The 16,543-nt window shown below is 32.8% G+C and overlaps 3 protein-coding genes and 1 long non-coding RNA gene across 7 annotated transcripts; 2 read left to right on the top strand and 2 right to left on the bottom strand.

The window, feature by feature from the left end:
* Positions 1–47: 47 nt before the first annotated feature.
* LOC148766761 (uncharacterized) lies at positions 48–1,673 on the bottom strand. Its single transcript, XM_088825736.1, has 4 exons — positions 1,441–1,673; positions 1,221–1,364; positions 997–1,152; positions 48–879 (listed from the first exon to the last, which is right to left on the bottom strand). Exons 1-4 carry the CDS (start codon positions 1,585–1,587, stop codon positions 238–240), a joined length of 1,089 nt encoding a protein of 362 aa, XP_088681862.1. The 5' UTR covers positions 1,588–1,673; the 3' UTR covers positions 48–237.
* Positions 1,674–6,225: 4,552 nt separating this feature from the next.
* Positions 6,226–10,005, bottom strand: LOC105961439 (Reticulon family protein). 3 transcript variants are annotated; one of them, XR_016034244.1, is made up of 9 exons: positions 9,204–10,005; positions 9,047–9,100; positions 8,861–8,963; positions 8,340–8,414; positions 8,084–8,237; positions 7,506–7,575; positions 7,246–7,378; positions 6,651–7,202; positions 6,226–6,546 (listed from the first exon to the last, which is right to left on the bottom strand). XR_016034244.1 is itself a non-coding variant. In XM_012985670.2 (9 exons), the coding sequence occupies exons 1-9, from the start codon at positions 10,003–10,005 to the stop codon at positions 6,374–6,376; spliced, it is 1,620 nt and encodes a 539-aa protein (XP_012841124.2). In that variant the 3' UTR covers positions 6,226–6,373. The 3 variants fall into 3 exon arrangements, 2 of the variants coding, with proteins under 2 accessions (XP_012841124.2, XP_012841125.2); XM_012985670.2 differs by having other exon boundaries at positions 6,651–6,773; positions 7,313–7,378; XM_012985671.2 differs by having other exon boundaries at positions 6,651–6,773; positions 7,313–7,378; positions 9,047–9,094.
* Positions 9,632–10,470, top strand: LOC148766760 (uncharacterized). Its single transcript, XR_016034245.1, has 2 exons — positions 9,632–9,772; positions 9,859–10,470. It is a non-coding gene; the product is annotated as an uncharacterized LOC148766760 (long non-coding RNA).
* A 2,122-nt stretch (positions 10,471–12,592) lies between these two features.
* FAD6 (fatty acid desaturase 6) lies at positions 12,593–16,041 on the top strand. Of its 2 annotated transcripts, XR_016034306.1 has the most exons (11): positions 12,593–12,851; positions 12,996–13,056; positions 13,516–13,754; positions 14,168–14,311; positions 14,461–14,612; positions 14,706–14,828; positions 14,905–15,082; positions 15,169–15,287; positions 15,410–15,524; positions 15,633–15,932; positions 15,986–16,041. XR_016034306.1 is itself a non-coding variant. In XM_012985668.2 (10 exons), the coding sequence occupies exons 1-10, from the start codon at positions 12,813–12,815 to the stop codon at positions 15,792–15,794; spliced, it is 1,332 nt and encodes a 443-aa protein (XP_012841122.2). In that variant the 5' UTR covers positions 12,683–12,812; the 3' UTR covers positions 15,795–16,041. The 2 variants fall into 2 exon arrangements, 1 of the variants encoding a protein (XP_012841122.2); XM_012985668.2 differs by having other exon boundaries at positions 12,683–12,851; positions 15,633–16,041.
* Positions 16,042–16,543: the final 502 nt, after the last annotated feature.

Below are 16,543 nucleotides of genomic sequence, written 5' to 3'. Positions count from 1 at the left end.
ACTTGTACTATGTACAAAGTTAATACATACTATAACATGTGGTCAACATATACTATTGGATAAGTAAACTTGTACTATGTACAAAGTTAATACATACTATAACATGCAGTCAACATGTACCATTGGATAAGTAAACTTATACTATGTACAAAGTTACTACATACTATAACATGCAGTCAACATGTACTATGTATTCACTTGACATATACCATATATGAAGGTGGTTGTGCTCTTACCCTAAATCAACACTTTCCAAGAACTGATCCAACAATATCCTATCTTCTTCGGATATTTGGTCACGACGTACGTAGTCCTTTCTTCCCCGGTAATAATCGGCATTCTATATAACGAATAAATCACACCAATTATGACAAAAAATAATAATAATGTAAAACTAATATTAGATAAAAATACCTTGATCCCAGGGACTGAAACAGGGACTGAAACCGGAACCTTGGACACAGGAACTTGTTTACGACCACGTCCTCGTCCTCGTCCTCGCACGCGTGGAACTTTGGCCTTTGACTTTGGCCTTTGACTTTGACTTTGACTTTCGTCTCCTTGATTTCTCTCTCTTTCTTCACTTTGTTCTCCTTCACCTTCCATCCCCTTTCCTCCTTCATTTTCTCCTTCCTTTTCCCTTTCCTCTATCTCTGCCTCTATCTCTATCTCATTCTCTCTCTCATTCACTCTCTCTGTCTCTTTCTCTGTCTCTTTCTCTTTCTCCTTCTCTTTCTCCTGCTCTTTCTCTATCTCTATCTCCTTCTCTTTCTCTATCTCCTTTTCTTTCTTTCTCTTACTCTGCATTTTTTTTTCTTTATTTTTTTCTTCTGTTACATTCCCCCTCTTCCTTTTTAAGTTATTCTTCATCTGCTGCAACTAAAAAAAACAATAGTACGAAACATGTTATACCATAGTATTATATTAGTTGACATATAGTATGTTCCAATGGGAATGGAAGTATGAATTTTAGGGTTTATTGTTTTAATGACTTACAGATGTTGCTTCCACGTCTCCAATCTCATCTTCACTACTCTCAGAACTTATTTCCACAAATCTGTCAGCACTAATTCCAACAACTGGACCAGAAATTACTTCCAAAACCGGAGAAAGCAACGCTTTCTCTTTCGGGTACACAGAAAATGGTATAACCTAATAAACGTAAAACATTTGTTAGCAAATACCTAATACATTATATATTTTGTAACTCAAAGTGTTACCTGCACTTGTTTTATCTGATCAAAAAGCAACCTAGCTGCTTCTTCATCGATTGGGATTTTGCTGTCTTGCCACCGGAAGAACCGGGGAAATTTGTAAACACTGGTGCTAACCCCTAGTGACGTGATCCTTTCATGCACCCATGCCTGCGTATTTTGGAATCAATATTAATTGGTATATTCAATATAACATAATATATATTCACTATTAGATATCACTTACCAATAAGCCGATAGTGCATCCATCAAAATACTTCAACCCCCCCTTCAGATACCCCTCCATATTCTCAACAAGAATATCATACACCAACTTTCCCCATGCAAAAGACCCTAAAACCTCCAAATCTTCTACATGCGGATAAACCCACATTTCTAACGTTTTGTTCCCCTTTGGCAGTAGAATAGTATTAAACAGATAAATAGTGTACAATCTGCTGAAATCTTCAACAGATTGTTGATCGGTCATAAGTGCATAGGCCTCCAGTTTATAACCAATATATGGCCTCGTCACTAAAGATAACTTACCATCAAAAATACGTGTGATGAAACCAGTGTCTCTGCCATCCATATTCACATCCACTGGTACGCCTTCGTACTGCAGCCCTAATACGATAGATAATTGCTGCGGAGTGAATTCCAAGCGTATAGTATTTCCCCCAAACCAGAAGGCCCGATCTTCTGGATTGTACGCTTGCATGAGAGACACAACCCTATGGAAGCTGTGGTTTATTTTAGGCATGTCCATGTAGTGATAGAAGGGATTTTTCTTCAGTACTTCATGATGTTGTTTCTTCATCACTTTTTTCACACCTTCCATAGTTAGGTGAAAAGCGATCGGTGAGCACCTGCAGCCTATTGATAGCTTGCTGCAATCTTCTTTTACAACAATTCCTGCAATTACATACACATAAAACAAATACAATTATAACAAATACAACGTACTATAAAGTTCCACATGTCAATACCATCCGAAATCACTAGTAATACCATTCAAAGGCACTGGTAATACTATTATGGCATATGACTTATACTACAGGACCATCAAACATTATACTTCTAGTACCACAAGTCAATACCATCCGAAGTCACAAGTAATACCATTCAAAGGCACTAGTAATACTATTATGGCATATGACTTATACTACAGGACCATCAACATTATACTTCTAGTACCACATGTCAATACCATCCGAAGTCACTAGTAATACCATTCAAAGTCACTGGTAATACTATTGTGGCATATGACACATGCTACAGAACCATCAAAGATTATACCATCTAAATGCACTATTAATACCATTACTGTGCATGACACATACTATAGAACCAGTACGAAAAATACAATAAGCCTCTTTCCCATATCCTATATGAAACCCTTGTTAGGACTCAAAATGCTTTGGGGACATGCTAATGTCACCGAAGAATAATACCCATGAGAAAACTGTTACAAAATCATGAAATTCGACAACAAATAAATGATCTTTGCAAACCCAAACAACAGAACAACAAATATTGGAACCGATTTAATGATTAGGGCAAACACCGAATAAAGTCGAGGCATAATACCCATGAGTGGATATGTTCAAAATCATGCAATTCTATAACAAATAAACCTTTTTGCCCTGCTTAAGCAACACCCAAATGGGTCTGTTTCCAAGAAAATGAAAAAAAAATAAAAAATCAAACCTTGTTGTTTACCCTGCTTCACCATTGTTTATAAATGGGTTTGTTTATACTATTTTTCTGCGGTTTGTTGATTCTTCGTGTTTCGTAATTTCTTCCTTCTTTGTTGTTTCTCTGTTGCGTTTCTTCTTCGTTTCTTCTTCGTTTCTTCTTGGTCTGAAAATGGGTATCACTGAACGGTGGTTTTTTCTGCGCCTTTTTAGCTTCTTTTTTGTTGTTTGATTTTTGAAATGTAACGGGCAAAGAGCGTGTAATACAAACGGCGCGTGGGAAGTTGAAAAGAAGTTATGTAAAATTAGTATAAAGTAAAGGGTATTTTCGTATTTGCACATTTTATTAGGGACTGATCTGCATGTTAGGCGCGTGAGTAGGGACTGAAATGCTAGGGGAAACTACCTAGGGACTGATCTGTGTTTCAAGTTTTGGTTTAGGGATTTATCTGTGGTTTAGGGAAACTACCTAGGGACTGAAATGTTGGAAAATTTTAGATTCCCGAGATAAAATATATACTATTCCAATTATTGAAAAACAGACTTTATTATTTTAACCCAATTATTGAGATATGTTGACAATAATCAAGATTCGTGACCATGAAATATACCGATGTGATTCAATAATTGAAGTTGTATATTTTATACTAGCAAATATAACAAATTATATTGTAATTAAATGAATTTATATTTTTGTAAAAAAATATATATATATATTGGGTTATTAATTATTTCAATGTTGGTGCCAGAAGATTGTAGCATGTTTCCAAGGACCATTTACTCACGCACTGACACACACTTGTCTTAAAATTGGAGCACAAAATATTTATGGACCACTCCAATTCGAATTTAATTGTAATCTCAAAATTCAATTTTTATTCCAATCGGTACAATATCCGATGCACTATGTACAACTAGTGGCATGTAGTAGTAGGGCCACGGTCACTTGGCTATGACACAACTTGAATATGGAAGATAACAGCCACAAATTAACAATCAATATTGTACAAAATTCTATGGCTTGAATTTCGGTGGGGTGTATTAAAAGTTCATGATGCACTATCTTATTATAATTTTAATAAATTAAAAAAATAATTCAATATAATGATTTTTACTTTTTAGGATATAAATTTGGATCCATTAAATTAGAAAATCTCAAACATTAGTGCTTCACATTGCAAAATTTAGAATATTGTAAAGTTCACTACATTGGCCAGATTTAGGTGTAAATCAGATGGATCAGACTAGAATTATCTCTTTCAGAAAAAATCCGATTATATTCGGAAGTGCAAATCTCTTTCCAAAAAAAAAAAAGAAAATCGCAAAAAAAATATTTTAAAAATCCGATTAATTGTCTCTTTTAAAATATATTTTTGTTTCATATTATCTGCCACTATAAATTTTCAATATTACATTAAAAGCATTTTTTTATATTTTAACCGTATTAATTCAAATTTAAGTATTAAGTATCTCTTAACTATCATTATATAATCAAGATTATTTTACTATTTTTTAATACTCATGTAAGGGTGGAAAAACTATAGTCAATTAAGAATAGAAATAGTAATAAAGATTATAGTAAAAAAATTATAGTTGGAGGTTGGAACTTCAATTTTTAGTACAAAGGTGTGGGGCCCATATCATCAAATTGAAGAAGATAATTAAACAACCTAAATAAGTGGTTTAGGAAAGTGCAGCTGTTATATCTCCATTTTGCAGGCAAACAATTCACACAAATAGGTGTCGAATTATTTATTTTCCTATCAAAATTCAGATGACTTGTCTACTTTAATTAGATGTGACACAAAACTGTAATTTCATGTAACATCTTTTTTTATGGACAAAATGTAGGCCCCACATTTGTAATTGACACTTGTTTTTTTTCTTTTCTTTTTTTTTTGCAAAATTCTAAATTATTTATCACTTTATGCTTCAAATAATGCATTAATTGTAAAAAAAAAAGAAAAAAAACCAATTTTGCTCTAATTACTCTAATAAATAGAGAGAAAATTAGGGTTGAATGTGAAATGACATTTTAGTCGTGACTTAATAATGCATGAGTGTCCCTAGAAGCCACTATTTGAATATGTGGTCCACATTGCACACAATACATTGAAAAGTCATATATTTAATAATCTACATATAAGTATCAATTCATAATTTTATTGTTTTAAATAATAAATGATATTTTTTTATTTATAACTACAACCCCAAAATTTATCATCTATCAAATATTTTTGAAAAAAAATATCCAGTAATTTTTTTTTAGTACGGTTTCATGTTAAAAGAAGTAGAATAACTTAATAAAATGTTACAAAATTTGGACACTGACATCAAACATGCACTAGCTTGATTAAGGTAGGTACTTATGTATAGTCGTCAATCAGTCAATATATACATCACTGAGTCAGTACTCAATATATACATCAGTGACTCAGTACTGAGTAGACAGAGCCTCGTCACCACTGACACATACAATTCCACATAACGACACATCTCTTTCTCTACTATTATCACTAGAATTTCTCACTAATCTCAAATTATCCCCTCAACTATGAATTTTATTACACATAGACCCTTATTGTGCCAAATTCAACATAATTTTCTACATTACATGTAATATTCTCTAGTTTGTACTTGTTTTGTGCAAAAAGTCAGTTTCAGATACACCACAGTCCACACTATGATATTCGCAATCCAAAATCTACATTTTGTTTCAAAATATGGAGTTTGAATGGGATAAAATCGTTACTTAATTTGACACTGTAGGGATGAACGTCTAAGAAATATTCGTAATTGATTGGGGTGATAGTAATTACCTACATAATAGAGTGTTGTTTCGTAATTTAACATTAGCTGATGGAGTGGCCGTAATTTTTCGATAGAAGTAGAACACACCATGCAAACTAAGGCAGCCCAATAATGCAAAGGCCTATTATAGTACATGCCAATTGGGCCTCCAAATTATTTAATTATTGGACTCCTACGAAGCCCAATTAATTCTACTATTGGTTCAAAACTTATAAAGAATTATTTTCAGCACAATTAGTTTACACCAACATAATTAAACTCAGCTACACTAATTCATTTGTTGTTTAATAAATCAAATTGTTACACACACACACACACACACACACACACACACATACAAAAATATATATATATATATATATATATATATATATATATATATATATATATATATATATATATATATATATATATATATATATATATATATATATATATATATGTGTGTGTGTGTGTGTGTTTCATTCTTTCTTAGGGCCTCTCGAACCTTGGAAGTTGGAACCGGCCATGCAATACGAACAAGGTGACTATAAAAAGTACTCGACTAACATATTATTGCTCTTTATTTCGTAAATCTTTATGTTTCCTCCATCTAATTAAATAAAAACAAATATAGGATAAAATAAATCTAAAACTCGTAAATTATTGGTATTTTTATATATAAACTAACCCTCAATAGACTTTCTTTTGGCTTTTCAATCGTGTTAGTGTAGATCTACTACGTGCTCCAATATTTTGTCCTTGCAACGAAGATTTTTCACTGCTTATAGTTTCTTCGTGTGCCCATTCCTCTCTATTTATTAACGACTGTTGATAGTATTTGAAAGCCACAAATAACATGAACACTGCACCGTATAAATACATATTTCATAAATTCAATATATATAATACATACAAAACAACACTTGTAATAAATTAAATACAACGTTGAAAATATTATTATACGTACCTGCCCATATTCGAGCAATGACAGACGACAAATTCCAAACGAGAGTGAATAACGCAAACCCTACTGCTTTCTTGTGAGAACATGTCCCCCAAGCATCCCTAAATCGTCGAATCCAAAACGTACCTAATTCATAAAAACAATAATAAGAAATAATATTCCAATATATATATATATTTTTTTTAATTTTTCATCTACTCTTAGTGAAAAGTTTGCCAACAAAAAATATAAATTATTTCCTAAAAGGAAATTATGCTAGCCAATTTTTTTCATAATTAATTTCCATAAAAAAAAAAAAGATATATTATATTTGAATAAAATTTATTTTCCCTTTTCATCCTACAGTATCTCATAAATAAAATTGAGGGAATATATTCCTGTGGATCTACCCTTTGAAACACCCAAAAGAGCCGTTAGTTACGATCACATGATGGACCCCACCCTGTTACTCAGTACCATAAATTGACAGGTGGTGTACTGTAAGTTCCGTGATCTAACTGTACGCTATCATTTCCCCAGACTGTGAAAATATTATTATTTTAATTTTCAACATTACTTTACTAGTTAAAAAAAATAGAAGGGTTTTATTGCATTAAACAGACAGATATGGGGATGCAAAAGAGAATTACATAAAATTCAGTGCGTGTAATAATTTATTTGTTTACCGTATGCAGTTAACTGAGAAGAGTAGGTAGAGCAGAATTTTGGCACTGTAAAAACTCCAATAAATCCTGTCACATCTCAATAATTCATCAAACAATTCAATTATATAATTAATTTTTAGCTACTTTAAGATAAAATAAAAATAAATCAAATTAATTCTTTATAAAAATTTAAAAAATGGTAAAAATTGCAAACCTAATTTGGCCATCTTCCAGACTGTAATTGAGCTTCCACACCGAGCCAAAATAAACAGAAGCACTGCCAACTGCAACAAGCAGATAACTTGTCAAAAATTTCAACTCAATTCCAAAATAATTATTTTGGGTAAATTACACCCTTGTCGACACTGTCGGTAAGTTAAATTACTAAAACCTCCTTCATGTTTGGGTAATTACAATCAACCCTCAACTATGAATCTTCTTAAATGTCTATTCGTATAGTGTCAAATTCGATAGAATCTTCTACATTCCATGAAATGTTCTCTAGTATATGTACTCGTTTTGTACGAAAATGAAGTTTTTGATGCACCACAATCTGACAAACCAAAAGACACATCTTTTGATCAACTTGTTTTAAAATGTGAGCTCAAGTGAAGTAAAACGGATACAACTGAAGAATATTCCACATCGTCTACAAGATTCCACTGAATTTTGGGACGTGTAAGAATATTTATAGCTGAGAGGGTGATTGTATTTACCCAAACATAAGAGGTTTTTTCGTAATTTAATCTTACCTCAGTGATGGCCGTAATTTACGAGAACAAGAAAATTTACCTTCATTGTGGTGGAAGGGTCCCCTGAAAAAAGGGCTCTAAGTTTCAAAAGAAACTCATTTAAATAAGGCAGAAGTAATTTTACTGCCCAAATTGCTTCTTCTTCTCCAACAACACAGTCTTTATTTTTTGCATTATTCATTTCTAATGATCCCCTGTTAAATTCAAACCAATATATAAAAGAACATTTAATTTTTTATTTATTAAAGTCATTAAAGATTAAATATACTTAAATAGTTAAAACAGTTATAAGTTACCTGTTAATGAGGGATCTGAATAGGAAAATTGCAGCAAGGTATACAAGTCCTAAGTAGGAAACCACTGAGATAAAGCTGCAAACAGGGAAATTAATAATTTAAAAAAAATGATTTTTTATTGAATTGAACAGCTGAAATTCGATATTTTTGGGAAAACTACACTTTTTACCCTCAATTTTACACTGATTTCTATTTAGTCCCATGTTTATGAAAAAACACATTTTGGCCCCTCATGTTTAAATAATTTAATGGTTTTGGTCTTTTCGTCAATTTACCGTTACTCCGTCAGTTAATGCAGTGACGGACACATGACACACACTTAGTGATTCCGTTAGGACTAACGAAAAATTGACGAAAATGACTAAAACTATTGAATTTCTGAAACATGAGGGATCAAATGGACATGGTGTGTTTTTTTTGTGAACATGGGACGCAAAATAAGAAATTAATGCAAAATTGAAGGATCAAAACTGTAATTTTCCCGATAGTTTAGTTAGAGAGTTGAGATGAAGAAAACTAACCTGATGTTGAGATCCTTAGTGTAAGAAGATGAAACAATAGCAAATGTTCCAACCCCAAATACAAATGCTGATTTTGATGCATCTCTCCACATTACAAGATCAACTGAGATCATAAAAAATGAAATTATAATTAAAAAAAATAATAAAAAAAAACAAGAAATTAATGCAAGTGGAAGAACTACTTACCAAAGCTTTGTAGTTTGCTATTGGTTCTTGAAACTCCATGGAAATGATCTGCAGCTAGGGCAAAAAAAAAAAAAAAAAAAAAAAAATTAATCATAAAAAAATATTAAAAGATTTACAAAATAAAAAATTATAATGGAGGAGATAATTAATTAATTACTTGGAATGGTTTTTGTATGAGTTACAGGAGGAGGAGATTGTTTCTTTAAATTCTGGACTTGCACTTTAATTTCTTTAATATCAAGACTCTTCTTTTCAACCTCAATTTCCATATCTTCATCTTCATCATCGTCAATGTAATCATCGGACGGTGGAATTTTTGCCGGGCCCACATCGCTTGTGATGGACTTCTCCTCACACACACCAAACTCCTCATCAGATCTCGATTTCTCGACCCCAATTAGGGTTAGGGTATTTTTTTCCCCAATTCCCCCAATTGGGTTCTTGTCTGCTGGCATGCCATCACCAACCGCTGTTTCGGCTTTCGATTCCCCATCGGACGGCTCAGATTTCACCTTCCTCATCTCAATTTCAGCACTGGATCTTGTTTTCCTGATTAAAACAGGGGTTTTCTTGATCCCAACAACTCCATCGCCGGAAAAGGTCAATTCTTTGCTGCTTTCGTCCGAATTCTTGCTCGAATCGGATCTCTTCCTCGCAATTTGAACTGGGCTCCCCTCAGAATTGTCAGATTTCCATGTTTTTCTCTTGCCGCTCACCCCCACAGCAGTAAGGCTCTGTTTGGCTCTCACATTTTCTGTTTTTTTATTATCCATCTGAATTTCTGGATTGTTCACAGTAGTGTTGTTTTCCAGGTCTGGAGTTTCATTGAAGACTTTGAAACCACCTTTGACTTGGTCGAGCTTCATTCTGGTTTCCCAAACAGAGCCTGCTTTTGGGGCACTGCCTCTTCTTCTACTGCCACTACTGCCACTCAAATCCATTGCTTCTTTAGTACTCATTGTTCTTTTTATTTAATTTTTTCTTGAAATTGAAATTAGTACACACACACTGTGGACCCAAGTGTTGCAATGCCCCTATTAATGGAGTTGTAGTAGCTTTGAGCTCAAGGAATTATCACTTGCTGTTATGATAAGTCATGTACCATTGGGATTCCTCCCCACACACACACACACTCACTGTGTGAGAGAGACAGTAGAGAGAGAGAGAGAGAGAGAGAGAGAGAGAGAGATGAGAGAGAGAGAGAGAGAGAGAGTTCAATGCTCTTTCTCTACGTCTCTTTGCTTGTGTTGGAATTTGGATGACTCTTCTCTGTATATATTTAGTATTTTATTTTTATTTTTATTTTTGGTAACGAAGGGACTCGTGGTCGATCGTGTAGGTACACTGGATAAATTTACAATCTTGTATAATAGTTTGCAAATTATACGAGAGACGTACGCTAGGCTAATTATGTATAATAAGTTCGATCTAGCGACTGGTGACAATGAAATTTGAGATTGAGTCAATTGAGACAAATTCACTTGCTTCGATGTATTTTATAGTGTTTTACTTTTGTTGTTTTTTAAATAGTCTCCTTGTTGATTTAGCACATTGTGGGGTCTTAAATGGATAGTTACAATTTACAAACAATTAGGATGGAACTTTTCATCCTTTAAAATATTCTATTTTATTTTTGCTTTGTGAGGAATCTTTCTAATACTGTATGAACACTACAATAATAAATTAATTTTTTTTTAAAGATGGGGCATTTTTTTTTTTTTTTTTTGATGAATAAAGATGGGCCATTTGCTATATTGAAAAAAAAAAAGTAAATATAAGTATAATAAGTAATAACCACTTAAATTTAATTAATTATGATATAATTTAATAACTGTGTTCAAAAGTGTGTTTGTGTAGTGCTGAAATGAGGTGGAGATGAATGATTAGATTTCACTTCTGTCGTCAAAATTAAAGGATATGTGTGTATTTATTATTATGTGTGCATTATTATTACCTAAAAATAAGATACAAATAATAAATGAGTGCAAATTGCAGTCTAAAGAGTGCTATACCATAAATTTTGAATGTTACGCACATTAGTGCATGCAATAAATTTTCATTTTTGTTTAAATATCAACAAAAGTTATGTGGTAATATGAATAATTAATCAAATTGTACACGCAACACCTAACTCAACAGCCAACCCAATCGTCAAATTTAATTTATTAATTGATTTACTAATTAACCTAAGACTAGGCCATGCATGGTCGGTTGGTAACGTAAGAGAGCTTACAATTTTAATCAATAATAATCGCATATTTCATTATCATAATTAAAAATACACTTAGATTAATTGTGACAATATTCATATGTAATAAAATTCATTATATTGCAAACTTTTTTTATTATTATTTTTTAATGACGAGTGACTGTTGACTGAGGAGGGGATGTCTCATGTGAGGCCAAATTCATACGTATGGCGCTGCTTTTTGATTGCGACAAAAGTTACCCCTTTTGCCCCCACCGACACTTGTTGTCCTTTTCTCTCTCTTTTTTTTTCCATTTTTTTTTCATTTTTTCTTTTTCTAAAATCAAATATGAAATAGGGTTAAATACAAATTGACCCCACTATTGTTACCAATGTCGCATATTTCTCCTTAACGGTCTATCCTTAAATCTTTAACATCGGTAGTTTATGTAGTCTAGTTACCTTTTTACACTTACATTTATATGATATAAATAAGCGTTTTTTGACTTTATTACTTGACCATTTTTTTTTTTACTTTATTACGTAGCACCCCGTTGCATCGGTAGTGATTCTAGTAAAAATATGTTATGTAGAGTTTGGACGTAAGAAATGAGATGCATGAATTTTGAGAATCAGAACTACATGAAACATTTTAAATCGATAATTTTTTGGGCTGAAAAAGAAATTATAAAATTTCAGAAATATTTGGGCCGAAAGCCTTGTACTATATAATCCATTAACATTTGGGCTTAGAATTGTAACTTATCTCATTGGGCTCATTAAAATTGGACTCGGCGAAATTGAATTGGTCCGAAATTTAATTAATTGGGCTCGTCTTCTATACATTATGTAAATATTTTATTTTTATTAAAATAAAAATACGAGAAAGAACAGAAAAATACTGATAGAATATTGGATTTTTTTTTTAATTTCGTTGTTTATCTTAATTGTATATGATTAATTTACAGGAACAATAAGTTAAACGGCTCTCATATGTAATTTTATTAGCAATTAGGTTAACAATTTTATTTTAATTGAGAGCCTAATTAGCTTCAATCGACTAATTAAGTTGTCATACTTAGGAGGTGTTTGCAAAAGTTTATTTAAAGAAAGAAATTAGTGATTGTAAGTTAGTTGAAATTAATTATTTTTAAAACTTCGGAGTGTTTACAAATTAGCTGGAAAATCAACTAAAATCGGAAAAAAAAAAAAAAGGCTAGTAATCTATTTCGAAATATATTGAAGTGTGATGAAGGGGTTGTTTGGTCCCAAATCAATTGTGGCCACACAGTGACAGTAATCTGTATCATGTGTAAGTTGTTAGTAAAATTAGACAAAAAAAAAAGAAAAGCGATTATATAAAAAGTGTCATAACTCCAAACACGCTATTAGTTAGAGATTGAGGGGCCCATCTCTTTCTTTCCTAGGCGAAGCTGTCTCTGTAATTTTATCTTCAGAAGAGTACTACTACTCTCTCTCTCTCGCCCATTGCTCCACCGGAGGTGAGGGAATATTCTTGAAGAGAATATACATCAAAATCAAAAGTTTTCTTCTTGAATTTCTCTCTGGGCTGTAATTATGGCGTGCAGGATTCCACATTCCACCTTCCTTTTCTTGGTATCCAACCATCTCTCTCTCTCTCTCTCTCTCTCTCTCTCTCTCTCTCTCTCTCTCTCTCTCTCACACACACACACGCACGAGTTGGGTTTTTGATTTGGGTGGTGTTATTTTATTGAATTTTTATTTTATTTTTTAATTCAGGGAACCCAGAAAAGGCCGAATGAGGGCAATAGAATCTTCCCACAGAGCTCTACTTCTTCGGGTACTGATTCTTTATTTTTAATTTTTAATTTTTAATTTTTTTTTCTCAATTATGAATTGTGGGCTTAGTTTGTGTAGGTGTGTGTTAAAGTTCAAATTCTCTGCATCTCACTGTTAAATGCGATTATCATTGTACAAAACCTCTATTTCAGTTCCATCATGAACTTAAAACAAAGTCATAGGTTAAAATTAACGGATTGTGCAGCCTTAATTTCAATTAAAAATTCGTCAAATATATCGAATAATTGATCACTAACAATCGGCTAAAAAACGAAGAATGCCTTTCGAAGAAAATGACATCTAAATGTGAAGCAGACGATGGTTAATTGAAGTAGCTTCTAGTATTAAAAGTCGGAACTTTCCGATCATAAGTCGATACACGCATCTCTCTACTATAATAGTCTTTGAATAAAAATAACGAATACATTATATTCACATTTACGAATGATGAATAAAACAGGTACGAAGATTCTGAAGTGGGAAAGTCTACCTCGGAGAATAAGCAAACAGAAGCAATGTTTTATACCTTTGAGACAACGCAAAATCACGAAAGCTGTGTCGGTCTCGGTGGCGCCCTCTTCATCAGACAATGCAGAATACAGACAACAATTATGTCAAGACTATGGTTTTCGACAGATCGGACAACCTCTTCCCGACAATGTTACATTGAGAGATATAACCGAGACACTCCCAAAAAAGGTACTTTTAAGTTAGATTAAGGCCTCGTTTGAGATCTCGATGATGAGATTGATAAGATTGATTGACGTGGTTAAGATTATCGTATGTTTGAGGTTCGTGATTATACAATCTTTGTATTGGGTAACGTATTTTGATTAAAATCCCTGACCCTTTTTTTTGTTAGTTGTATATATATATTATATAATGGGCTTGATTGAAACCTAATTTTGCCGCCTACTCTCTTGCAAAACGGGATCTTTCTTGTGGTTGGAATGATGTTGTTAGTGTTAATGATTTGCCGATTTCTTGTTTCTGTGATGGGGTTTTTCCCATTGTAGACTATTTATTTTCCATTTTAACGAATTAGTTTTGATCATAAAATAAAATAAAATAATAATAATAATAATTGTGTCTTGTCAAAATTTATGTGAAAGGTGTTCGAAATTGACGATGCAAAAGCTCTGAAATCTGTGTTGATATCTGCGACTTCGTACGCATTGGGAATCTTCATGATTGCTAAAGCACCATGGTATTTACTTCCTCTAGCTTGGGCTTGGACCGGGACTGCAGTTACGGGGGTTAGTTTTTTGCGCTCTCGTTTTTTTTTTTTTTTTTTTATCGTTGAATATCAGCAAAAAGTTTTTTTTTTCATTCAAGATATTTTATTATCTTTTTTTTTTTCTACTGAAGTAATGATTTTTATTTATTTTTGCTTCGTGTCGCGAAGTTCTTTGTCATAGGACACGATTGCGCGCACAAATCATTCTCGAAGAATAAATTGGTGGAGGACATTATCGGAACTCTGGCATTTCTGCCACTTATATACCCTTACGAACCGTGGCGTTTTAAGCACGACAAGCATCATGCAAAAACAAATATGTCCGTATCGTCTTTTCCGTACACCTTTTTATTTAATTTAAGTACATTTTTTTTAATTATATAATTAAGTTTATTAATTCTGTTTTCTTGCAGGTTGGACGAGGATACAGCCTGGCTTCCGATCGGCAGAGAGGAGTTCGATTCCTCTCCAGTTTTCCGAAAGGCAATTATATACGCATACGGACCATTTCGCCCTTGGATGTCTATTGCACATTGGTAATTCTCCGTAACCAAGCCGTTATATAATTTTCTCTAAACTTCGTATTTTGACATTTTATGAAATATCGCATAGGTTGAAATGTCACTTCGATTTAAAAACGTTCCGACCAAATGAAGTCAACAGAGTGAAGATAAGCTTGGCTGCTGTGTTTGCTTTCATGGCAATTGGTTGGCCTTTGATTATCTACCAAACCGGGATTCTCGGTTGGGTTAAGTTCTGGTTAATGCCATGGTTAGGTTATCACTTCTGGGTACGGTTTTTTTATTCTTTATTTTTTATTTTTTTATAAATATATATTTTGCAGTAAAAAAATAAAATTAAATTATTTTGTCGCAGATGAGTACTTTTACGATGGTCCATCACACAGCACCTCATATTCCTTATAAATCGTCGGATGAATGGAATGCTGCTCAGGCACAACTCAACGGCACTGTTCACTGCGATTATCCGAGTTGGTAATTTTTTTTTTTTTTCTTCACAATTTTATTTAATAATCATAATTTAGAAAGAAAAAACGTGACAATTCGGATAATTGAATTGTAAATTTTTTCTGCTTAATTTACTGCTTAATTTACAGGATAGAAATTCTTTGCCACGATATCAACGTACACATTCCTCATCATATATCTCCGAGAATACCTAGCTATAACTTGCGCGCAGCTCATCAATCTCTCCAAGAAAACTGGGGAAAGGTAACCCGCCTTTTTTTTTAATTCATCGGAAAATGAAAAAGAATCCGAATTAACTATTTATATCAATATAATTATTATTGTCTATATTTTGAAATGCTTCGTTTATAGTACATGAACGAGGCTACATGGAACTGGCGTTTGATGAAGACGATATTGACCGTCTGCCATGTCTACAACAAGGAGAAAAACTACATCGCTTTTGACGAAATTGCCCCTGAAGATTCCCAGCCAATCACGTTCCTTAAAAAGCTAATGCCCGATTACGCTTGATTTATCGGTATGCCTTAAGGCCTCTATATCCGTTTTTTTTCTTAACAAGTCTCACTCCGCTCTGTACCATATAGCCATAGGCGATATCTATTATTTTTCGACGATTTTTTAATTTTTTTTTTTTTTTTTAATTAATAAGTTAAATATGTCTTATATAGATAGAGAGGCAAGTTCATTGAACCTTCAATGAGTATCCATGACCTTCAATTTGCATGTCAATGACAAAATTAGGACAATATTCTTTGGATTTAATTATGGTTGACTCTTATTATTATTATTGTTACTATTGTTATTATGGCAAATTACAGTCATCCCCAGAGTTATGGTCAAATTACGAAAAACCCCTTCATGTTTGGATAATTATAATCACCCCCTTCAACTATGTATTATCTTACGAAAAAATCCCTCCAGGGGTAAATTTAGAGATGTTAAATCGGTAAAACCGAACCGAAATTTCGGTACGCCAACATTTCATACCGTTTACCGAACTGAATATACGATTTGGTTAAGTAAATAACTGAATTACTTAAATTTTATGTGAAAATATTTAAAAGGACATGGTGGCTGTAATTTCGCAAACAAGAGGAGTTTTTTATGTAATTTGGCCATACCTCAGGGGTAGTCGTAATTTGCCCTTATTAAATGTAGCAGATGATATTGAATATATTATTATTATTATATATTATTAGTTACTACTATTACCATTGTCATTTAAACATGGTGTGGACCTTGGTATTAGTCAAATTGTA

Source organism: Erythranthe guttata, chromosome 11 (assembly GCF_056151865.1).
Source record: "Erythranthe guttata isolate IM_541 chromosome 11, IM_541, whole genome shotgun sequence".
In the NCBI taxonomy this organism is placed as follows: domain Eukaryota; kingdom Viridiplantae; phylum Streptophyta; class Magnoliopsida; order Lamiales; family Phrymaceae; genus Erythranthe; species Erythranthe guttata.
Note: the sequence above shows the minus strand (reverse complement) of the source record. Positions and strands in the feature narration are given on the sequence as shown.